The sequence below is a fragment of the Anopheles ziemanni genome, chromosome 3 (genome assembly GCF_943734765.1).
Source record: "Anopheles ziemanni chromosome 3, idAnoZiCoDA_A2_x.2, whole genome shotgun sequence".
Classification (NCBI taxonomy): Eukaryota; Metazoa; Arthropoda; class Insecta; order Diptera; family Culicidae; genus Anopheles; species Anopheles ziemanni.
The window spans coordinates 13362838-13380338 of NC_080706.1; the positions used below are offsets into that span (position 1 = coordinate 13362838).

At 46.6% G+C, this 17501-nt stretch overlaps 3 protein-coding genes across 3 annotated transcripts; 2 read left to right on the plus strand and 1 right to left on the minus strand.

Moving 5' to 3' along the window:
* The first annotated feature begins 914 nt into the window (after positions 1–914).
* LOC131287702 (mitochondrial 2-oxodicarboxylate carrier) lies at positions 915–2808 on the plus strand. Its single transcript, XM_058316779.1, has 6 exons — positions 915–1166; positions 1235–1417; positions 1481–1578; positions 1648–1822; positions 2325–2429; positions 2502–2808. Exons 1-6 carry the CDS (start codon positions 1005–1007, stop codon positions 2694–2696), a joined length of 918 nt encoding a protein of 305 aa, XP_058172762.1. The 5' UTR covers positions 915–1004; the 3' UTR covers positions 2697–2808.
* Positions 2809–9970: 7162 nt separating this feature from the next.
* On the plus strand, positions 9971–11155 carry LOC131284114 (nematocyst expressed protein 3-like). Its single transcript, XM_058312969.1, has 2 exons — positions 9971–10949; positions 11016–11155. Exons 1-2 carry the CDS (start codon positions 9971–9973, stop codon positions 11153–11155), a joined length of 1119 nt encoding a protein of 372 aa, XP_058168952.1.
* A 2560-nt stretch (positions 11156–13715) lies between these two features.
* LOC131288858 (keratin-associated protein 19-2) lies at positions 13716–14140 on the minus strand. Its single transcript, XM_058318037.1, has 2 exons — positions 14129–14140; positions 13716–14036 (listed from the first exon to the last, which is right to left on the minus strand). Exons 1-2 carry the CDS (start codon positions 14138–14140, stop codon positions 13716–13718), a joined length of 333 nt encoding a protein of 110 aa, XP_058174020.1.
* Between the last annotated feature and the right edge of the window lie 3361 nt (positions 14141–17501).

A 17501-nucleotide genomic window follows, 5' to 3' on the forward strand; every position in this document is an offset into this window, starting at 1 on the left:
CTTGCTGGAGGAGAACGATCGCACCAGCGACGGTACGACGAACGGTGCTGTAACGCGCTGTTTTGTGCCCCCGGATTGAGACTGCTTTTCTTCTAGCCCGTATCGGGACGATTGCTGCTTGCTTTTACGACACCTTTTCCACAGGCGGACACTATTCCGATAGGGCAGACTACGCGGAACCGTCTCGGAGCGATATGCTAACTAAAATTAGATGACTAATATTCGCAGCATTACAAACTATTTCGCACACGGACTCGCTGAAACTCGAGGCTTGCTTTACTCCTTTCTTTTCTTTGACTGTTTCTTCAAGACTTTTCTTTCCGTCTTCTCGCCCCCCACCGCACTCTTTTCCGCATCAAAGTCCGCTGACAGCTGCTTTTTGACAGCGGCGGACTGTCAAAACCCCCCCAAGGTGCAGATATACGACCGCTTGTGTATACCTTGGGCTGGAAAGGTAAACAAGCACCCCGCGCTGCACACCGCAAATAATCGCACATCATCGCACGAAACTTATCAGTCGTTTTTTAAAGCGGCTCGTCGCTGTGAATTTTTCGTGATACTCACGATCGGCAGTGACCTCGCTCAGTGTTATATCCGTAGTTTCTTATTAGGTAAGTTTAATTTTATGAAAGTTTTGCTAGTTTTTGAAGGCAAAACATCAGATGTAAAGCGATTGTTTACAGCTGGGAGGGTAGCTGTTATCGTTCTTCCTCTTTTTTAAGGTGTCTTAAATTTTGGTTCCTGATGTACTGTACATGATAAGCCGTTTACCGAGGAATCTTTGTTTGACATTCGCCAGGAAAATTTTAAGAAGAAGGTAATACGCTACTTTGCGACGATTTAGTTTTACGCTATCTTACCAAACAAATATTCCGTTCACAGATACTCCCCATACTGCCGTTGACCTTGTGCCTTCCGAATTGTCTGGTGGCGGTGAACCGAAGCGAGAAAGTTAATTGGCTAGATTGATAGTGCAAGACGTAGCCTTCTCACTGCCCTCCAAAATGCCCTCGGACGTGAAGGAATTTTTACGCCAAGCAGCAATGCAAGTCGGCGCGGGCGGATCCGCTGGCTTCGTGGAGGTTTGCATTATGCATCCACTCGATTTGGTCAAAACGAGGCTGCAACTTCAAGCTAGTCCCGCTGCTGGTGCTTCCAAGTCTGCTGTAAAGTACCGCAATGAGAAAACGAATGAGATGATTCGTTATTTATTTCTCCATTCTTGATATTTCAGACATACTATAATGGTGTATTCGATTGCATCCGTAAGATGGCCAAAGCGGAGGGAGTCTTTTCGCTGTATAAAGGTATCTTACCTCCGGTGTTGGTTGAAACACCGAAACGAGCCGTTAAATTTTTAACCTTCGAACAGTACAAGCGATTCTTCATGTTCGGATCTGACAAAGCTACACCTCTGGTATGATAGATTACCGCATTGGGAAATATTCGACAACCACATCAAAACCATGTTTCGTTCTAGACTTTCTCCTTAGCTGGACTAGGAGCGGGTGTAACGGAAGCGATCCTTGTAAATCCCTTCGAAATGGTTAAGGTGACCTTGCAGGCTAACAAAAACAAGTAAGAATGAACATGCCGATGGCACGAAAATAAAATTAAAGCTTTAAAACATATTTTATCCATTTTCAGAATGGGACAGGTACCGACCACTTGGGCTGTTACCAGGCAGATCATCAACGAATCTGGCTTCGGTTTGAACGGGCTCAACCGTGGACTGACGGCTACCATCGGGCGAAACGGGGTGTTCAATATGATTTACTTTGGTTTCTATCACAGCGTCAAGGGCATTGTGCCCGAATATAAGGTACAGAAAATGGTTTGGTTTCATCAGATTGTACGTTCAACATCATCATCGAACTATGTGACGCATCTCTCGTCTAATGCTACATCACATCGAACAATTTGCCTCATATTCATCGTGTTTCATGTTTCGTCCGCTCTAACACAACAGCTGCCCTTAGAGTATGGTTAGGGAGAAATGGTAAGTGGTGGGTGATCTGTTATTTAATGTCAGTGATATTGTTTTCTGGTTGTGGGTAGTTTTTTTTTCTTTTGCTCCATCCCGTACTTGTCGTATCTAACCAACATGATCTGCCACTTTCTTTGCTTGAATGATCCGCTGCTTCCATTCGTATATTGCTTGATTATATAACGCAAAATTATGGCTTTCGCCAATCGCTTCTTCGTTACTAATATTTGTTCATTTCAAAATCATTCCCGATATTACTGTTTGTCCATCCAAACAATAGAAAAAGGTTAACTGCTGCATAACTAAGAACATTTAATATTGATTTAATCTGTATCAGGATCCCGTGCAAGAATTCCTGCGCAAAGTTGGTATTGGATTCGTGAGTGGAACCCTCGGATCGGTCGTGAACATTCCTTTCGATGTAGCAAAGTCTCGAATTCAGGTTTGTAGTGAACAGACTGATAGTTATGTTTTTTTGCTCCTAACCATCCCTACGTTGGTTGTTGTTTCCTAGGGTCCACAACCGGTACCCGGACAAGTGAAGTATCGTACCACATTTGGCTCGATCGCCATTGTCGCCCGGGAGGAAGGCTTTGCGGCGTTGTACAAAGGCCTCACTCCGAAGGTGATGCGTCTGGGTCCGGGCGGTGCAATCATGCTCGTCGTTTACGAGTATGTGTACGAATTTCTCGACGGGTACTTTAAGTAGTTGTATAACCGAGTAATGGGACATGCAATTAAAGGAGGAGTGCCACGAAGAGCATAAAACAACATACCGTTAGACTAACCCCAGCGGCGATCGTTTGGAAGTTCCTTGTTTGAACAAAACTCTTTGAAGATTTATCGTAAACGTGTTGCATTTAAATATTGAGTATTTCAGTCAGCTGTTTGCAGGGTTTTATATAAACATTTTTTTGTTAAACAAACTATTCCAGAACAAATCTTTAGGCCATGATATAAGTATTATTTTGAGGTGTAATGTTACAAAATGGATACCTGTATAAATTGGGTAATTTGTTGTTTTAAATAAAAATGTTTTCTTATTCAAAGTTGAACTTCGAATCTTTTTTAAACATCATAATGCGATCTTAAGCAGCGAAATGAGTATAAATAAACGTGTTACTACTTACGCTGGTTGCAATAAAAAAGGTTGACTAAAACGTAACTAATCAATGTTTTTATTTGTCTTCATTTTGTACAATTATGCTAACATCACGTTCAAACACTTCTTCCACTTAATATTAATTAAGCTGCTGTTCATCACGGTACCCCGTAGTGAAAAAGAATTTCTTTCATGTGTAATGACTGATATTTACAAATGGTGTGAGGATGAGAATTTGTCAAAACTCCGTTCGCTACAAACGGATGCTGCGGAAGGCTTCCGCCTTAGGAAAGATATTTCGCTAAAGGAAAGGTCCAACTATTAGTACCGCTGTCCCCGATAGTTGCCGAATGTTTGCATCTGGTAGGTGGATGCAGCCGGTTCGGTGTCGTCGTGGTACGTGACCAGATCGTAGGGATTGTCGTGTAGCTTCACACGGCTGTGCGACTTGGCGATCGCCGGGGATGCCGCGGCCGTCGGATAGTACAGTCGGTTATCGTACAGTGGCTGGTTACTCGGGTAGCCCTGGCTCGGCTGGACCTGCTGCACCTGGAACGGGCTGGCTAGCGGGAATTGAGCCTGCGCCGGGAAGAACACGTTGTTGCCGAAGTATTGCTGCGCGGGGAATTGCGCCTGGAAACCGGCTGTCGGTGGCCACACCGCTGGTGCCTGATGGACGTAGTGCTGATAGCTCACCAATGGGATCGGTGTCGGTTGGAATCTTTCATCCCCGAAACCGTTTCGCACATCAATCCGCGTATCGGAGAGAGTATTTACCGCTGCCGGATCGATTGCTGGAGCTGCTTCGGTACTGGATGCGCCGTCCAATTCTTCCTGAGGTTGATCTTCGGCAGCTTCTGGTGCAGGGGAGCTTTGATCGAGCTGCTCGGGTTGAGAGGACGATGCCTCGGGAAGTACCGTCGTTGCTTCCGGAAGTTCCTCCGGGAGTTCGGTGGGAGCAATCGGTGCACTCTCGGGAGTAGTCATTGGAGGAGCCTCTGTAGTCGTCGTTGTCGTCGTGGTCGTGGTCGTGTCCTCCGGTTCCGGCTCCTGCGTTGTGCTAAACAGTGAAACTCTCGTCGGTTCGAGTGCGTCCGCTTCGAACGCTTCGCTGTAGGGATTCGAAGTTTTCCGATCCTCAATCCACGTGGGAAGATCATGCTGCAGCGTGGGCTCTCGGTGAGATGTTGGCGAAGGCTTCTGCTTACCCCCACTGAAACCAGAGAATTTGCCTGCCGATGCCTTCAGAATGCTGGTCAGGGGATTCGCGAACACATTGTCCTGCTTCGGTTCCACCTTCTTCGTACCCGCACTCGCACTGGGGCCACTTAGGCCAAGAAATTGAACAAAATGGTTCACCAAAAACTGTACAGTTCTCCGGTTGCGCCGGAGGGCTCGCTCTTCGTCACGTCGATCGTCGCACAAACCACCAGGGACAAGGATGGCCAACGCGGCCAGGACATACAGCAGCACCACACACTTCATCGTAGAGCAGTTTTTCAAGGTAAGTTGCACAAAAATCTTCAAATTCACAATTGTCCCAAACACCCTCTGGCCATCTGAGGCGTTAGTTAACGCACCGCAAGCAGTGTTTCAATTTCACAGATCACCGTCCGATCCGGAGCACGGTCACAAGTAGACTGATTAAGCGACCTCCACCGGGCGTAGCTTATTAGAATGGTTCCTGCCGCCCAACGAGCCAACAGCTCCCCCATCTCGAGCTGACTGATTCATTTCACTGGTTAAGGCCCTCTTTTTCATTTTTCTTAATGTCCACCCTTCACTCCACCGTTTCAGGTTGTCCGGTTCGGCATCCCACCACCCAGAGGCGAACCATTACTCGGGCGACCTGGGCGACTTTTGGAGGTACTTTTATTGCTTGTGGTTGGCTTTTTTGTTTACCTTTTCGTCGGCAAAACGCAAAACCACGCTCGTAATGTATCATTAACCCAGCTGGTGGAGCATAGTACGCAGCAGGCACGGTCCCCATCGTCTGGTTAAGCGGTTCAAACAACCCCTTAAACCTCTTCAGCTTCAGGTGGTTAACCAATTTCATACAAAGTGAGCAGGTTAAATTTGTACCCGTTCAAGATATTCACCACGACCAGCATACCCTCTTCGCCATGGCGCAGGGCGGTCTTCTTGTGCACTGGCCCAGCATTAGAACATAATCCGGTCGAATCGCGCGCACGCGCGTAGGAACGAAGTCGAAAGTTGTCCTGGTCCGGACGAGTTCTACGTGCTCGCGCTGCTACTCCACCCCTAGCGGTGTACATTTTTCGAAGGACCGAAGGATTTACTCCCCTCCTCCCCCCACCCATCCTCGCTTGACAGTCGAGGCGGTAAATTCGAAGCCAAAGGGAGGTGCAGAATAAAAACCTATGTACCGGCCGCATGAACCAGTTTTGGCCGCAAGAATCAGCGTCAGCGATCTTAAAATTCGTATCGATCGGGTTCGGTCGGAAAACCGAAAATTGCAAAATATGCCGTACCTGTTTTGCGTGGCGACACTTTTGAATGGTTGTACGATTTTGAAACGATAGGCATCTGATCGGTTATTACTTTCGGATAACCGGATCTGGCCTTAAGAATCATTCCGAGTACTCGAGAATCGTATTTCTGCATTACTTTCACATTCCGTGATCGCTACTTACAAAAGTTTTTTATTAAGTGGCTTTATTTTATCAAAAATCTTATCTCAATAATATGCAAACAACAATTACGATATTCCCTCCTATTTTTACAAATAGCCCGAATGAAGTCAAACGGATGTAGAAACTATTTTTAAATATCACTAACATAAATGAAACAAAAAAACGAGGTTATCTCCAAACATCTGCCCAACGCCTTACTACCTTTAACCTCATTCGGAGACATATAAATGAATATGATAATGAACTGGGCAAGTAATTATTATGGGTCAGCAAACACATAAAACCGGCTTTGGCTTTGGGATGATGTGTTCAAATGAGCTTTCTATTACGCAACGGTGGTAACGGATACAGTCCGAAGCTGTCGCCAGATTAGCTAAACTTTATTGCCTGCCTAACCTAGTACTTCAAGAAGCGCTTGTTTTTACAATGCATTTACCGGAATGTAGTGTTTGTTGTTTTGCTCTGTATGGAAGAAATATTTTAATATTGTTTTGAAATCATTTTACTCTGTCCATAGTTAATTGAATACTTCACACTCAAACTGCTAAATCATGTCGGCGCATTAGCTCCGTTTAAAACTTCTAACTTGCCGCGTCATGCTTTTTAATATTTTTTTAACGTTTTAGTATAGCCTACATTAGAGGTTTTTTTTTCTTTATTTCCAGAACGAAGCAGATGGAAAGATTCCTAAACGCACGAAACGTTCTGTTGACCGAAAGGACTCGATCGTTCAGATAGTTCTAGTTATTCTTATGCTAACTAATTATGCCTTTGCCAAGCACGATTTAGCTTCGTGCGTCGAACGCCTTTGCTGTTGGAAAAAGAAAAGTGAATGTAGGGCGTCGAGCAAAGTTTAATAGATCCGCGGGCACGATGGACCTTCGACTGCGAGTCCGGCTACTAGCTGGGAGGTGTTTTCGGTGTTATGTTTTTTTTGTTTCTTTGCTCCACTTGTATTCGCCACTGCATGAATCACACATGCATTTAAATTGCCATTTGCCAGGCCTCCAAAAAAGGTGGGAAACGGAGGAAGTGGGTAGATTAAGGAAACACATAAACTTGATCTGATTTAAAGCAACAATTTTGCTGCTGCAAAGAATAACACGCATTTACGAATTACAAAGTTATCTTTGAAATATCCTTGAAAAAGGGGAAACAGCCGAATTAAACGAATAAACACAGCCTATATGGTAACATATACCCGATTACTTTGCCGGCATCGGTACTTTTCGATCGACCCACCAAAGGCGCGATTCGAAGCCGGCACGAGACGTTAATCGAGCCTGTCAAATCGAGAGAGTGTGTGACTGATCCGCTGCAAGTGCATTGTACGACGGGGCGTCTACGGAGCACGGGGAGGCCGGTTTCAGCACGCGAATTCAGGGTTAACCGCCAGAGACACCCTCCCGATCGGTCGATGTCAAACCTGCTGCTCGCTGGATTGTTCGAAAATGTATATTTTTTTACTTCTGCAAAACCAGGTTCATTTTTTAAGAACTAATTTCGGTAAATCCTGAACGAGGCTCGTGCACGCGTGTCCTTGGCTTTGCTGTACCATGCTTGATGGACAATTTAGACGTACCACCCGACATCTGGTGTCCCGCATGCCAGGACTACTTGAGTCGTATCCTGCACAAATTTTGGAGGGTTTGATTTTCATGGGTTTTTTGTTTTTTGTTTTGAATAATGTACCATTTACTTTCACAAAAAACCGGACCCGTTTAGTCTAGTCTAGATGGAACCGTTCAGAACGGTGAGACGGCGTCCTCCATCCTTCGATCGTGGCGCAAGGACTCCACTGCAGCGACCCTGGATGCACAAACCCACTCACCTAGTGTTTCGTTCGACTACGCTTGACAACCGCTTGTTTCCAAACTGCTTGCAGGGCTTGAAAAAAGGGGGTTCTACCCAAACCCATGTGAAAGTGAAAGCATCGAGTCGGGGTTTTTCGGGGCGACAGTTTCCTTTTCCCGCGAGCGATTGGGATTTGGACTCACCACTTCTTGGCGATATTGTTTATGTGCATTCTGACCGTGCGACCGGTGCACTCGAATGGTCTGTTCGTTCGTCCGAAGGACATAGAGCGGTGGTTGATGAATTTTGTTCTGAAGTTGGAACCCCAAGGTTTATCGGGAACGATTTCGTGAGACATAAATAAACTCGAACATTGGAAGCCGTTCTGTATTCTTGCTGGGAAATGAAGGATAATTAAGTGTTCGATGATAAATTTGCGTTATAAATATAGAACTCTTTGGAATTGAATTAAAACCATCTGGGGTGGGAATTCCTGCAGTACCATATTCTACGAGTTTGAGTACATACCCGTGGTGGTAGCGTAAACAACATTTTAAGATTTTTCAAAGAAGCATAAAAGGTACATTATTTATTACTAGTGATTATATGCTGATAATGACCGATATGACTCATTAAGTCATTGAGTTCTGCTAAACATCTCTCTTCGTTTCCTTTTTTATAAACCATAATTTTTAGTTTCGTAAAATGAAAATATTCTTTGAATGTTTATGTATTTCGCTGTTTCAATTTTGTTCTTAACACCAGACTACATTGCTTTGACACCATGCGAAGCGTTTTTAAAATGAGCGATCTAAGCATCTTCTTATGAATAGAGCAACAAGCATAAACATAGTATAAGAATGCAGTTTGTGAATCTTTAGAATAGTTTAAAACATGTACAGCCGTTTTCGAAATATTGAACGAAAAAAGTTAATTCGTAAACAAACCCGTCTTAGTCATCTTTTGATGTAAAGTAAACAGTTCATTTCATATTTAAATTTTTGCGAAGTACGTGTTAACGTACTTCCAATTTTAAATTTCATATAGAGTTTTCTTCGCATAAACCGTGCTGTAGTTTTGTTTCATTTGGAAGTTTTGCTCAACCAAGGTAATAAATAAAGCCGACATTTACGATCCGAATAGTGAGTGCGAGGATTTGAGTCCTTACACCGGTGGAAATGGTAAAAATCGATCCCTCGCCCCCGATCCTTACGCAACCCTCTCGACTGCGTATGCGCAATCGCAATGATAATGCCGGTAAAAATTAAATCCACCACGTCCCGCCCATGTGCAGAACTGGGTAGAAATGGAGGGAAACCCGCATTGAAGATAATCGGTTTCGCATGGTGAATCGATTTAAATATAAATCACCACCATCGTAACATCGGAAGCAGCTCATCCCTTGGTAGAGACAAACCTGGCGGGGGTCAATAAAATTGCAAAACGAAGCTACGCAAAATCGGCATCGCAGAAGAAGAGGAAGAAGGTCCCTGGTACAGGTGGATTACAAGATTACTTATGTATGTATGCGATGCACAGCTGATGCGCCACGGCGTGTACGAATCCCTTTACGCTCGGTCGGCAAAGAAAGCACACCACGAATGGGACGAGGGACCCATTTAGGGGAGCATCGCCAAAAAATCTAACCGTCTGTGCTGCACCGGCCCGGAAAGATGCACTTTTGCTACAAGCAAACAACACACATTCGGGCCCAAAAAATGGCCAACATTCCCAACGCTCCATTCACGGGTTGGCGCACCGGTCTTTCCGCTCGTCGAACGGTGAACGTGCCACGAGAGATCGATTATGCTACCGATGGCGTTCACCGAGTGTGAGAGAAGAGGTAGTGCGTGTGAGAGGAAGTCCGGGTGTGAAATACCAGAGCACGGGGGGAGACAGGGCGGCCGACGTTTTACTCACCCAGTACACGTAGCCAAAAATATAAACTGGCCGCAGTGAAAATTGAAAATCCAGCAAAGCTCACCAGAGTCCGGCGAGGAGGTGGAAGCCGTCCCTAACGTGCGAGACTCATCGTGCATATCAAGAAGCACGCACTGTCCGTACGTAGCCGATGCCGGTCGGCAGGAAAGCAAATCACTTTTCATTTCATTGCGAACACCACGACGAAATACCAACACTTGCCGCGATGGGCAAGGGCTCGAAGGAACGAAGAAGCCCCCCACTGGCGGCCGAACTACTTCGAAGAATCCCTCCATCCTGCTGGAGGTAACGATAGTTCCGCATTATAAATATGACCCACCGGGACCAGTGGTCAACTCATTGTCAAGTTGGCCTTCGGTTGGGTCATTAGATAAGTCGGTGGACATATGCGTGCGTGGCTGTGAAGTTGGAGTTTCCGGTGCCATCCCTATTCTGCTCCTCCGTGAAAGTAGTGTAGTTTCGGTGGACATTCTCCCCGCACAGTGTGACATCATGAACCGGAGCGTAAAGTGTTTGCTTGTGGTGCTTCTGGTGGGCTTGATCGTGTTGGACCAGGTGTCCGGTTTGCAGAGGAAGAAGAAACGCGGTATATACCACGGTCTGCACGGGTACGCGCTGGCCGGCGTCGGTTCTATTCCCTTCCACAAGGGCTACCATCCAAGCCCGTACGCTCGATTCCCGGGCCTGCACAAGGGTTCGTCGATCGGTGGGGTACTTCCGCCCGGATACGCGCTCTTCCCCGGTGGCGCTAGCGTTGCGTCCTACCACCGTAACTTCCCGCGCTACCCGACCGTTTACGGGGCGAACCTGTTCCCAGGATTCGGCGTGGCTCCGGTGAAACCACTCGCCGCCGGTTTTGCACCACCACTCGCCACCGGATTGACACCTTTCGCACCCGCGCCAGCTCTTCCTGCAGTTCCTGCGGCCGTACCCGCCCCATACCCACAGGCCTACTACCCGCTGGGAGTCGCACAGGCCGCCGGAAACACGCAGCAGACGCAGTTCTTTGCCACCTACCCCCAGAAGCCGTTCATCCCTGTGGCCGTTCCGGTGCAACCGGAGCCAGCGCCCGCCAAGGTGCCGGTCGTTATCCAGAAGCCCTTCTTCACCGCCTTCTCGACCGCAGTCCCAACGGGAGTGTACAACCCGGCCGGTGTTGCCGTATCTCACGTGCAGCCACAGTTCGTCGGTGTTCCCGTGGTCACCGGAAGTGCGAGCGGTGTAACGCCTACCTTCGCCACGACTGCCAGCAGCGGCACGACGGTCACACAAGCACCGCAGCAGCCTTGGCGGCCGGTGGTGGTGAACCAACCGGCACCACCAACCCCAACACCACCGTCCAACGCGTACCTACCATCGTACGCGACCTCGCAGGGACAGATCTACATCAGTAGCACACCCGCCCCATCGCTACAGGACCATCAACAGCAGACACAGGCACACCACCAAGCACTGCTGGAGTACGAGCAGGGTAAGCAACACTCGTCCAACAAACCTAAGAAGTCACAGATCCTTATCAAATATCTCTCGTCCATAGCATCCCTTCACCAGCAGGGCGGAAGCGGTGCGTTCAACGGTCAACCGTACGATGTCGCCTCCAACCATGGCCGGTACACGGGTCCCTCGAGCTACGACGTCGACATCACCCACAATGGCTACCAGAAGAAGAAGAAATAGGACACTCCAGCCCGGAGGCGCCGTTTGGTGGTGTTTCCGTGTTAGTCACATGCCAGCAGTTTCTTGTTTCGCTAGACAGGGAGGCAAGTTTCACTTTTCGTGGGCTGAGCCCATTTGTGTAGGATCGTGTTTTTGTTGAACTAATTTAAATCGAATAAATTATTACCTTTTTCGTCCCCAAAATGACACTGTGAGACGGTTTTATTGCGATTGGCCTTTTGGGAGCCGGCATGAACGAACGACTTCAACGTTACCCCTTAAGCGACGAACCCATAAAGACCACCCTTGACACTTTCGATCACGATTTGTCACGGTGAACCGACGGTATGGCACGTTTCGGCTCACAAGGTACGTGATCAATGTTTGAGGCGGAAGTACTGTTGGAGCCCAGGTCGTGACTAATTTCACCGAAATTCAATCTGATGGGTTAAATAATTTTCTAATACCTAACCACAAGCATACCTTCCCTGCAGATGGGAAAGTAAACTGAACGGGCATTCAGTTTCCGAGCACCCCTACGGGACATGCATAATTTTATCGCGGCATATTTGGAAACATTATCGATTGCATATTAATTTAATAACTTTTCCCTTCGGTGCCTTGCTCAATACGCACTTTGCCTATCGATCACGTGCGATGGAACGTGTGTCAGGGTTGTTTGTTGTTAGTTTACCAATTTAAAAATAACGCTCTTTTGGAAGTAACCCATATTGCATACCTTCGGGGGTATTGATACTACGTTCAATAGCGTTACCAAGCGTTACATTGTCTTGATCACAAGAGTTCGCAGTGCATTAACCCTTGCAGCATCAGTTCGTAGCGGTAATTTTACAGGTGCTAGGAGGGTCCGCGACAGCCGAGCGGTAGCGCCGGTTAGAAAACCGGCCCATGAGCGCCGGGGCTCACCACCTCGACGGCGTGGGTTCGAATCCCAACCGAGACCGGACGCTCCCCTGTACGAGAGGACTGACTATCCACGTACAACAGGGAAGCAAGTCTCGTAAGCCCTTAACGGGCAGGCATGACCAAGAGGTCGTTACGCCAAGAAGAAGAAGAAGAAGGGAATGATTTGTAGGTTTGAGGTAAAACAGCGGGAATATCGTACTTTCATCGGGGTTAACGCGTACTAATGCGGAACGAGGAAATCTAAAACTTATCGCTCATTAAAAGATAAGACTCCGATCGGAAAAGGCATCACGATTTGTCGGGAGATTATTTTCTAATCAGCATGCACAATCTATCGCATTAGTCCACAATACAAGTGTTTACCAATCCATTCATGGTTTTCACAAAGTTCATTCATTCAATGAACGGTAAATACAATTCAAATGGCGTGTCGTGGTACAGTTATCGTCATTAAAATAATTAACATATTCACACTACTATTTAAAGGCAATTATTTTCAGGGAATAGGGACCTCTATGTATGTACTAACGATGAATCAAAAATGGGAAGCATAGTGGTATGGGCAAATTCAATTTTAAATTAGAGTCTCATGTATCAATACTAGAAGTCAAAATAATTTTACTTTATTGGTAATCTTATAATACCAAACACATATCGCGGAAGTAAAGAAAATTATTCTAGACATAAATAACATATGTAACAGAACAGTTATCTCATGAAGCAAGCAACATTTGTTTTGATTTTTTTTCAGTTGTAATTAACACTAATAAAGTTATGAATTTGAACAAAAGGTTCTAAGGGTATTCTGTAGCATGAGCTCTTGTTTATCTATTTAATTGATATCCGCTTGAAGTAGTGCATGGTGTTTTAATACTAGAAGACATCAACATTTAGTAGCGTCGTAAAACAAACTGTTGAAAAAAGACTATTAATGGATTCGTTAGACAAAATCTAAATTGAGTAAATTTAGTTTCCATTTTTATTGATACCATAGATTCGAAGTAAGCTTTAAAGAAGACCATTGATATGAATTTGAAAACGATTTTCTCAATAGACGGTTTATATTCATCATAGAAAGCACGCATATTTTACGTAAAAGATTTTTTCCATTCTTTTATTGTACTGTACAAATGCTAGAGACTAAAGTAAAAAAGAGTAGTTGTAATAACACAGTAGTAGGCAAAGTAAAGTAGAATATAAAAAAACACACTCATTACATTAGTCGTATACTTTCGAAAGTATTCACAGCATCGGTCCAAGGGGGGTTCATTGATCAAGAGAGAAATTTAGAGGGGGGCCAAAACTCCCCCGATGGGTGTACAACCCAAAGGAGGGGCAATTGAAGGTGGAAATTCTCTGCAGTACGGATCAAAAAACGCTGCTTTGCGCCAGAGACACTGATCCCATCACTTTCCAAGGGTCCCTAAGGATGTTTCCATGAGCTTGAGGGAACTCCCGAAGAGTTGGACAACTCTTTTATCGGCACCGGAGCTTTCTGCACTCAGGATACACACACACACACCCAAACTAAGGCACGCACACACTTGCACATACACTAACACACTAAGGAAGGAAGCGGTGCTTATCTGGATGCACGGATGTTGGGCTTCCTTGAGGAAGATGATGAGTTCGTGGTGTCTTGGTAGCTGGCAGCTTAGTGAAGTCCGTAGCCGAGACCGTACGGGTAGCCGGAGTATCCACCGGTGTAGCCACCGTAGTATCCGGAGTGCGCGCCATAGCCCGGGTACGAGCCGTAGTAGCCGAGGCTGGATCCGTATCCGAGACCCGAGCCGTAGCCGAGTCCGTGACCGTATCCGTATCCGCCCAGTCCGCCGTAGTAGCCGTGTCCGGCCAGACCCGGGTAGCCGGAGTATCCGTAGCCGAGTCCACCGTAGCCGATTCCACGCTTCTCGGTCACCTTCGACTCCTCAGCACCGTAGACGGCGGCGACGGCCAGGACGAAGAACAGAGCAATCTATTCGGAGCGAGGAAGAAAAGCGCAGACCAGTTAGTCGGTTCGCTGGACACGAAGGATCCTGCCACGACTTTGGTGCGTTGGACACTTACGAAGGACTTCATGATGATGCGTTTGGGTTGGTTGAGTTGGGCTTGGGTTGACGAGTAGAACACGTTTGTGGAGTGATGTACCGTGCTGTACGCTGGGATTGCAGGAGGCGAATTGATGCCGTCGTTGAAAATCGCCATTACTTTTATACGAAAAGCGGTACCGTAGAATTTCCCTGCCCGAGCCGTCGTTTCGCACGCTCGCCGCTGCATTCGTCGCTGGGTTGCCCTTTCCCTTTGGTTCTACAATTGCACCCAGTGCAGCCGGCCCGACTGACTCATTCGTTCGTACGTCGTACAGGTTCCCCCCTCCTTTCAGCCGTTTGTGGCCGGCAACAGATGCATTTTCTCCCTCACGCCACCGAACCGCGGGTTCACGACAGTGCGAATTTTCCTCTCCGTTAACCCTCGAACCTGCGGGGCATGGAGTACTTTACCGATCGACCGGCTGGGGGATGGCGGTGGTGGACGGCATCGACAAATGCAGATGCAACCCTTTGGGCCTCCCCGTTCTTCACCCCATTTCACATCCCTGCAAGAAGGCGGGGAGGGTTGCCCACGACGATTCGTTGTTCTTTTCAAACGCCGGCCACCCGACGATGAAGAATGGCATTTGTTCAGGCGCAAATCACACCACCGGGAGGCACTGTTTTTCCCGCGGCTGGCAAAACAAGCACCTAAAAAAATACCCCCAATTGTTTCCTAATCGTACGGACACGCCAGGTGGAGGAACACACGCGGGGTGTGGAGGAGTTTTATGCTGTCATTCTATCGTTTGAGTGCCGCTTTGCGCCCCCTTTGGCGGAACCCCGAAAGTTCGTTGGGGGTGTGAAATTAAAACGACTAAAGCGCTAATCACACCGGCCTAGAGCCAGCTACAATGTGTTTTCCTTGGGGGATGCCGAAATAAAAAAACACCAACTAACAGCACACACGAAGAAAACGGGAAAATCACACGCAAAACCCGCAGAACCACCGCCGGATCGGTCAACGTAAGTCAACGGATTTATGACTCTATTTTTTGCCACCATTTTTTCCCAGCTCCTCCCATCGAACACCATCCGAAAAACATTCCTGATGCTGATAATGGTAGAAAGAATCGTACGAATTGGGGTCATCGTGCGAGAAAACATCCCCCAATGGTACGGTTAACGAATTCATTAATTGTTCATTAATGATCGCCAAGGGAAGCGATCGGATGCGATGCTAATTTTGTGCAAATAGGCACTCAGTCTAACATGGAGCAGCCAAGCTCATTACATTCGTGGGTACTTGCTTAGCGAACTGACTTGTTAGATCAATAAAATTATGACCATTTACATAACCGCAATGATACTCTAACAAAATGTGTATTTTTAATATCTTTCATTCCACTAAACATTTATCAGGAGCTTCAATGTTTATCATTCTTGATCTTTGATTCAATTAGTACAGTTTAGTACGCAAGCTCTGAGCATATGACTTTTATCGCATCCCAAGAACACCACCAAGCAACAGCTACTGCTGCCTTGGATCGACCCGTCGATGTGGCTAGAAAATATCAGCAAACTAATAAATAACACTGCCGATGTTAGCGAGCCGGGTCGTGAGAAACAGTCCAACCGGCGGACGCATGTCGAGAACCGACAGCACATTTCCTGCCCCAGTCAACATCGCAAGCACCCTTCAATTCACCCCTCAGATGGAGAACCCAAGCAGGAGTATGGCTTGGTACTTAGTTGGCCCTCTTGAGGTGATCTAACGCACGAAAATAGGCCTCGACCGGGGCAAGGGAGGTAAAGAAAGTGACCAAAACCCGATGCGGCCGGGCGCCTCCAAGAGGTGCGTCCATGTCCAAACCGAACCCTAAACCGAACCTCCAGCCACCGTAACACCACCCGTTTACTGACCAGCTGACTATCTCCATCGGCCGCTTGTTGTCGATGCTCTTTCTCTCCATGCCGCACGGAAAAGAAAGGCCACCTATTTGAAGCATTGGAGCTAATGCGCGAGGCTGCTGCAAGAGAGACCGTGCCGGCTCAAATGGGGCTGACAACGGCAGACCAGACCACGCTTCCAGTCTAGACCACGCCAACGAGATATATGATGCAACGCGCGACCAGGGCGCACGCGCGTCCATGTTATCCGTTACGCAGCGCAGACGTCGGGAAAAACAACGCTCCGTCCGTGTCGAGGGGGTTGGGGCAGGAGGAAACAAATCGTTCACGGCCGAACTGAGTGTCAATGCGTCAATTCGACCGGGGCGAGAACGGCGTAGGACAGTGTTGACGAGGACGAAACACAATCCCGGGACTACGCGGAGTGTGAATGAATTATCGTTTCGGCCGCGTGGACGACCGCGTGGAAATATTAAGTTGTTTTCGGTTTCGATCGTTTGCCGACGGTTCGAAAACGGGCCCGTTCGTCGGGGATCATCGAAACCGCGTATTTTGGGTTCCGACGCGTCCGCACCACGACATGCCGATCACGTGTATCCTAGTTTATGGAGAAAACTTTCGGCACCGCTACCGTAGTTATGTTTGATTATTGTTGACTGCTGGGGCATGGCGGAAGTAAAGGGGTGTGTTCAGGAACTGATCAAAAAGAAAAAAATACCACTTTTGTTTTCCATTTCAAAGTAGTAAATTAGTAGGAAATATAAAAGTAGCTTCGAAACAACACTAAGACAAAGTCAAAACTAAGAAACAACTTCAAGTGAAACAAATGTAGAATCCAGGAGAAATATTGTTAAAAATGTAAAAATAGAAAAACTGGTTTCTACAGTGCAACATGAATAGTGTAAGGACTTTAATTTAATTTTCATTCCAACATTCAATAGGATATGATGGTATGATAAGGAATATACTGTGGCAAATAACAATATTGATACCTAAACTACTATTTTTCTCCATAGTCAGTCTTCTGGAACAGGGGAGGTTAAGGTCTTAGTTAGTTTTCAAAACTTGAGTAAAACTGTGTATACAATTCACTTTATTCAAATGATGCCTACACATTATTGCAGCAATCAAAATAAGAGATCAAATGTACATGATCACTGAAGATAAATATCAGTGTTTAGCCCTTATGACCCTAAATTATAATTTTAACAGATTGTAGCATCTATGACGTTGAGGACTTTGTTTGGTGCATACGTTTACTAATATACTTATTAATTGACGTTTGACCTTGTCTATCATTTCTCATTCTGTAAAAGACCCTACGCTATTCTTTACCCCTCTAACTGAAATGTGGACAATTCGTTTTGGTTGGCTTAAAATATGGTCGTGTACAATTTTGACAAACGATGTACCACCAGGGAATATCACTCGTCAACCCCGCTGACCTCAAGACGACGACATTAAGCCGTAAGCTGTCCTATCGGTGGGATAAGGCGTAC

What these genes read in the sequence shown, in the direction of transcription:
- LOC131287702 (XM_058316779.1), top strand. Translation starts at nt 1,005, where the DNA reads ATGCCCTCGGACGTGAAGGAATTTTTACGCCAAGCAGCAATGCAAGTC. An exon ending in CTGACAAAGCTACACCTCTG is followed by an intron (nt 1,418 to 1,480) that starts GTATGATAGATT and finishes GTTTCGTTCTAG; the next exon opens with ACTTTCTCCTTAGCTGGACT. An exon ending in TTGCAGGCTAACAAAAACAA is followed by an intron (nt 1,579 to 1,647) that starts GTAAGAATGAAC and finishes ATCCATTTTCAG; the next exon opens with AATGGGACAGGTACCGACCA.
- LOC131284114 (XM_058312969.1), top strand. Translation starts at nt 9,971, where the DNA reads ATGAACCGGAGCGTAAAGTGTTTGCTTGTGGTGCTTCTGGTGGGCTTG. An exon ending in ACTGCTGGAGTACGAGCAGG is followed by an intron (nt 10,950 to 11,015) that starts GTAAGCAACACT and finishes TCTCGTCCATAG; the next exon opens with CATCCCTTCACCAGCAGGGC.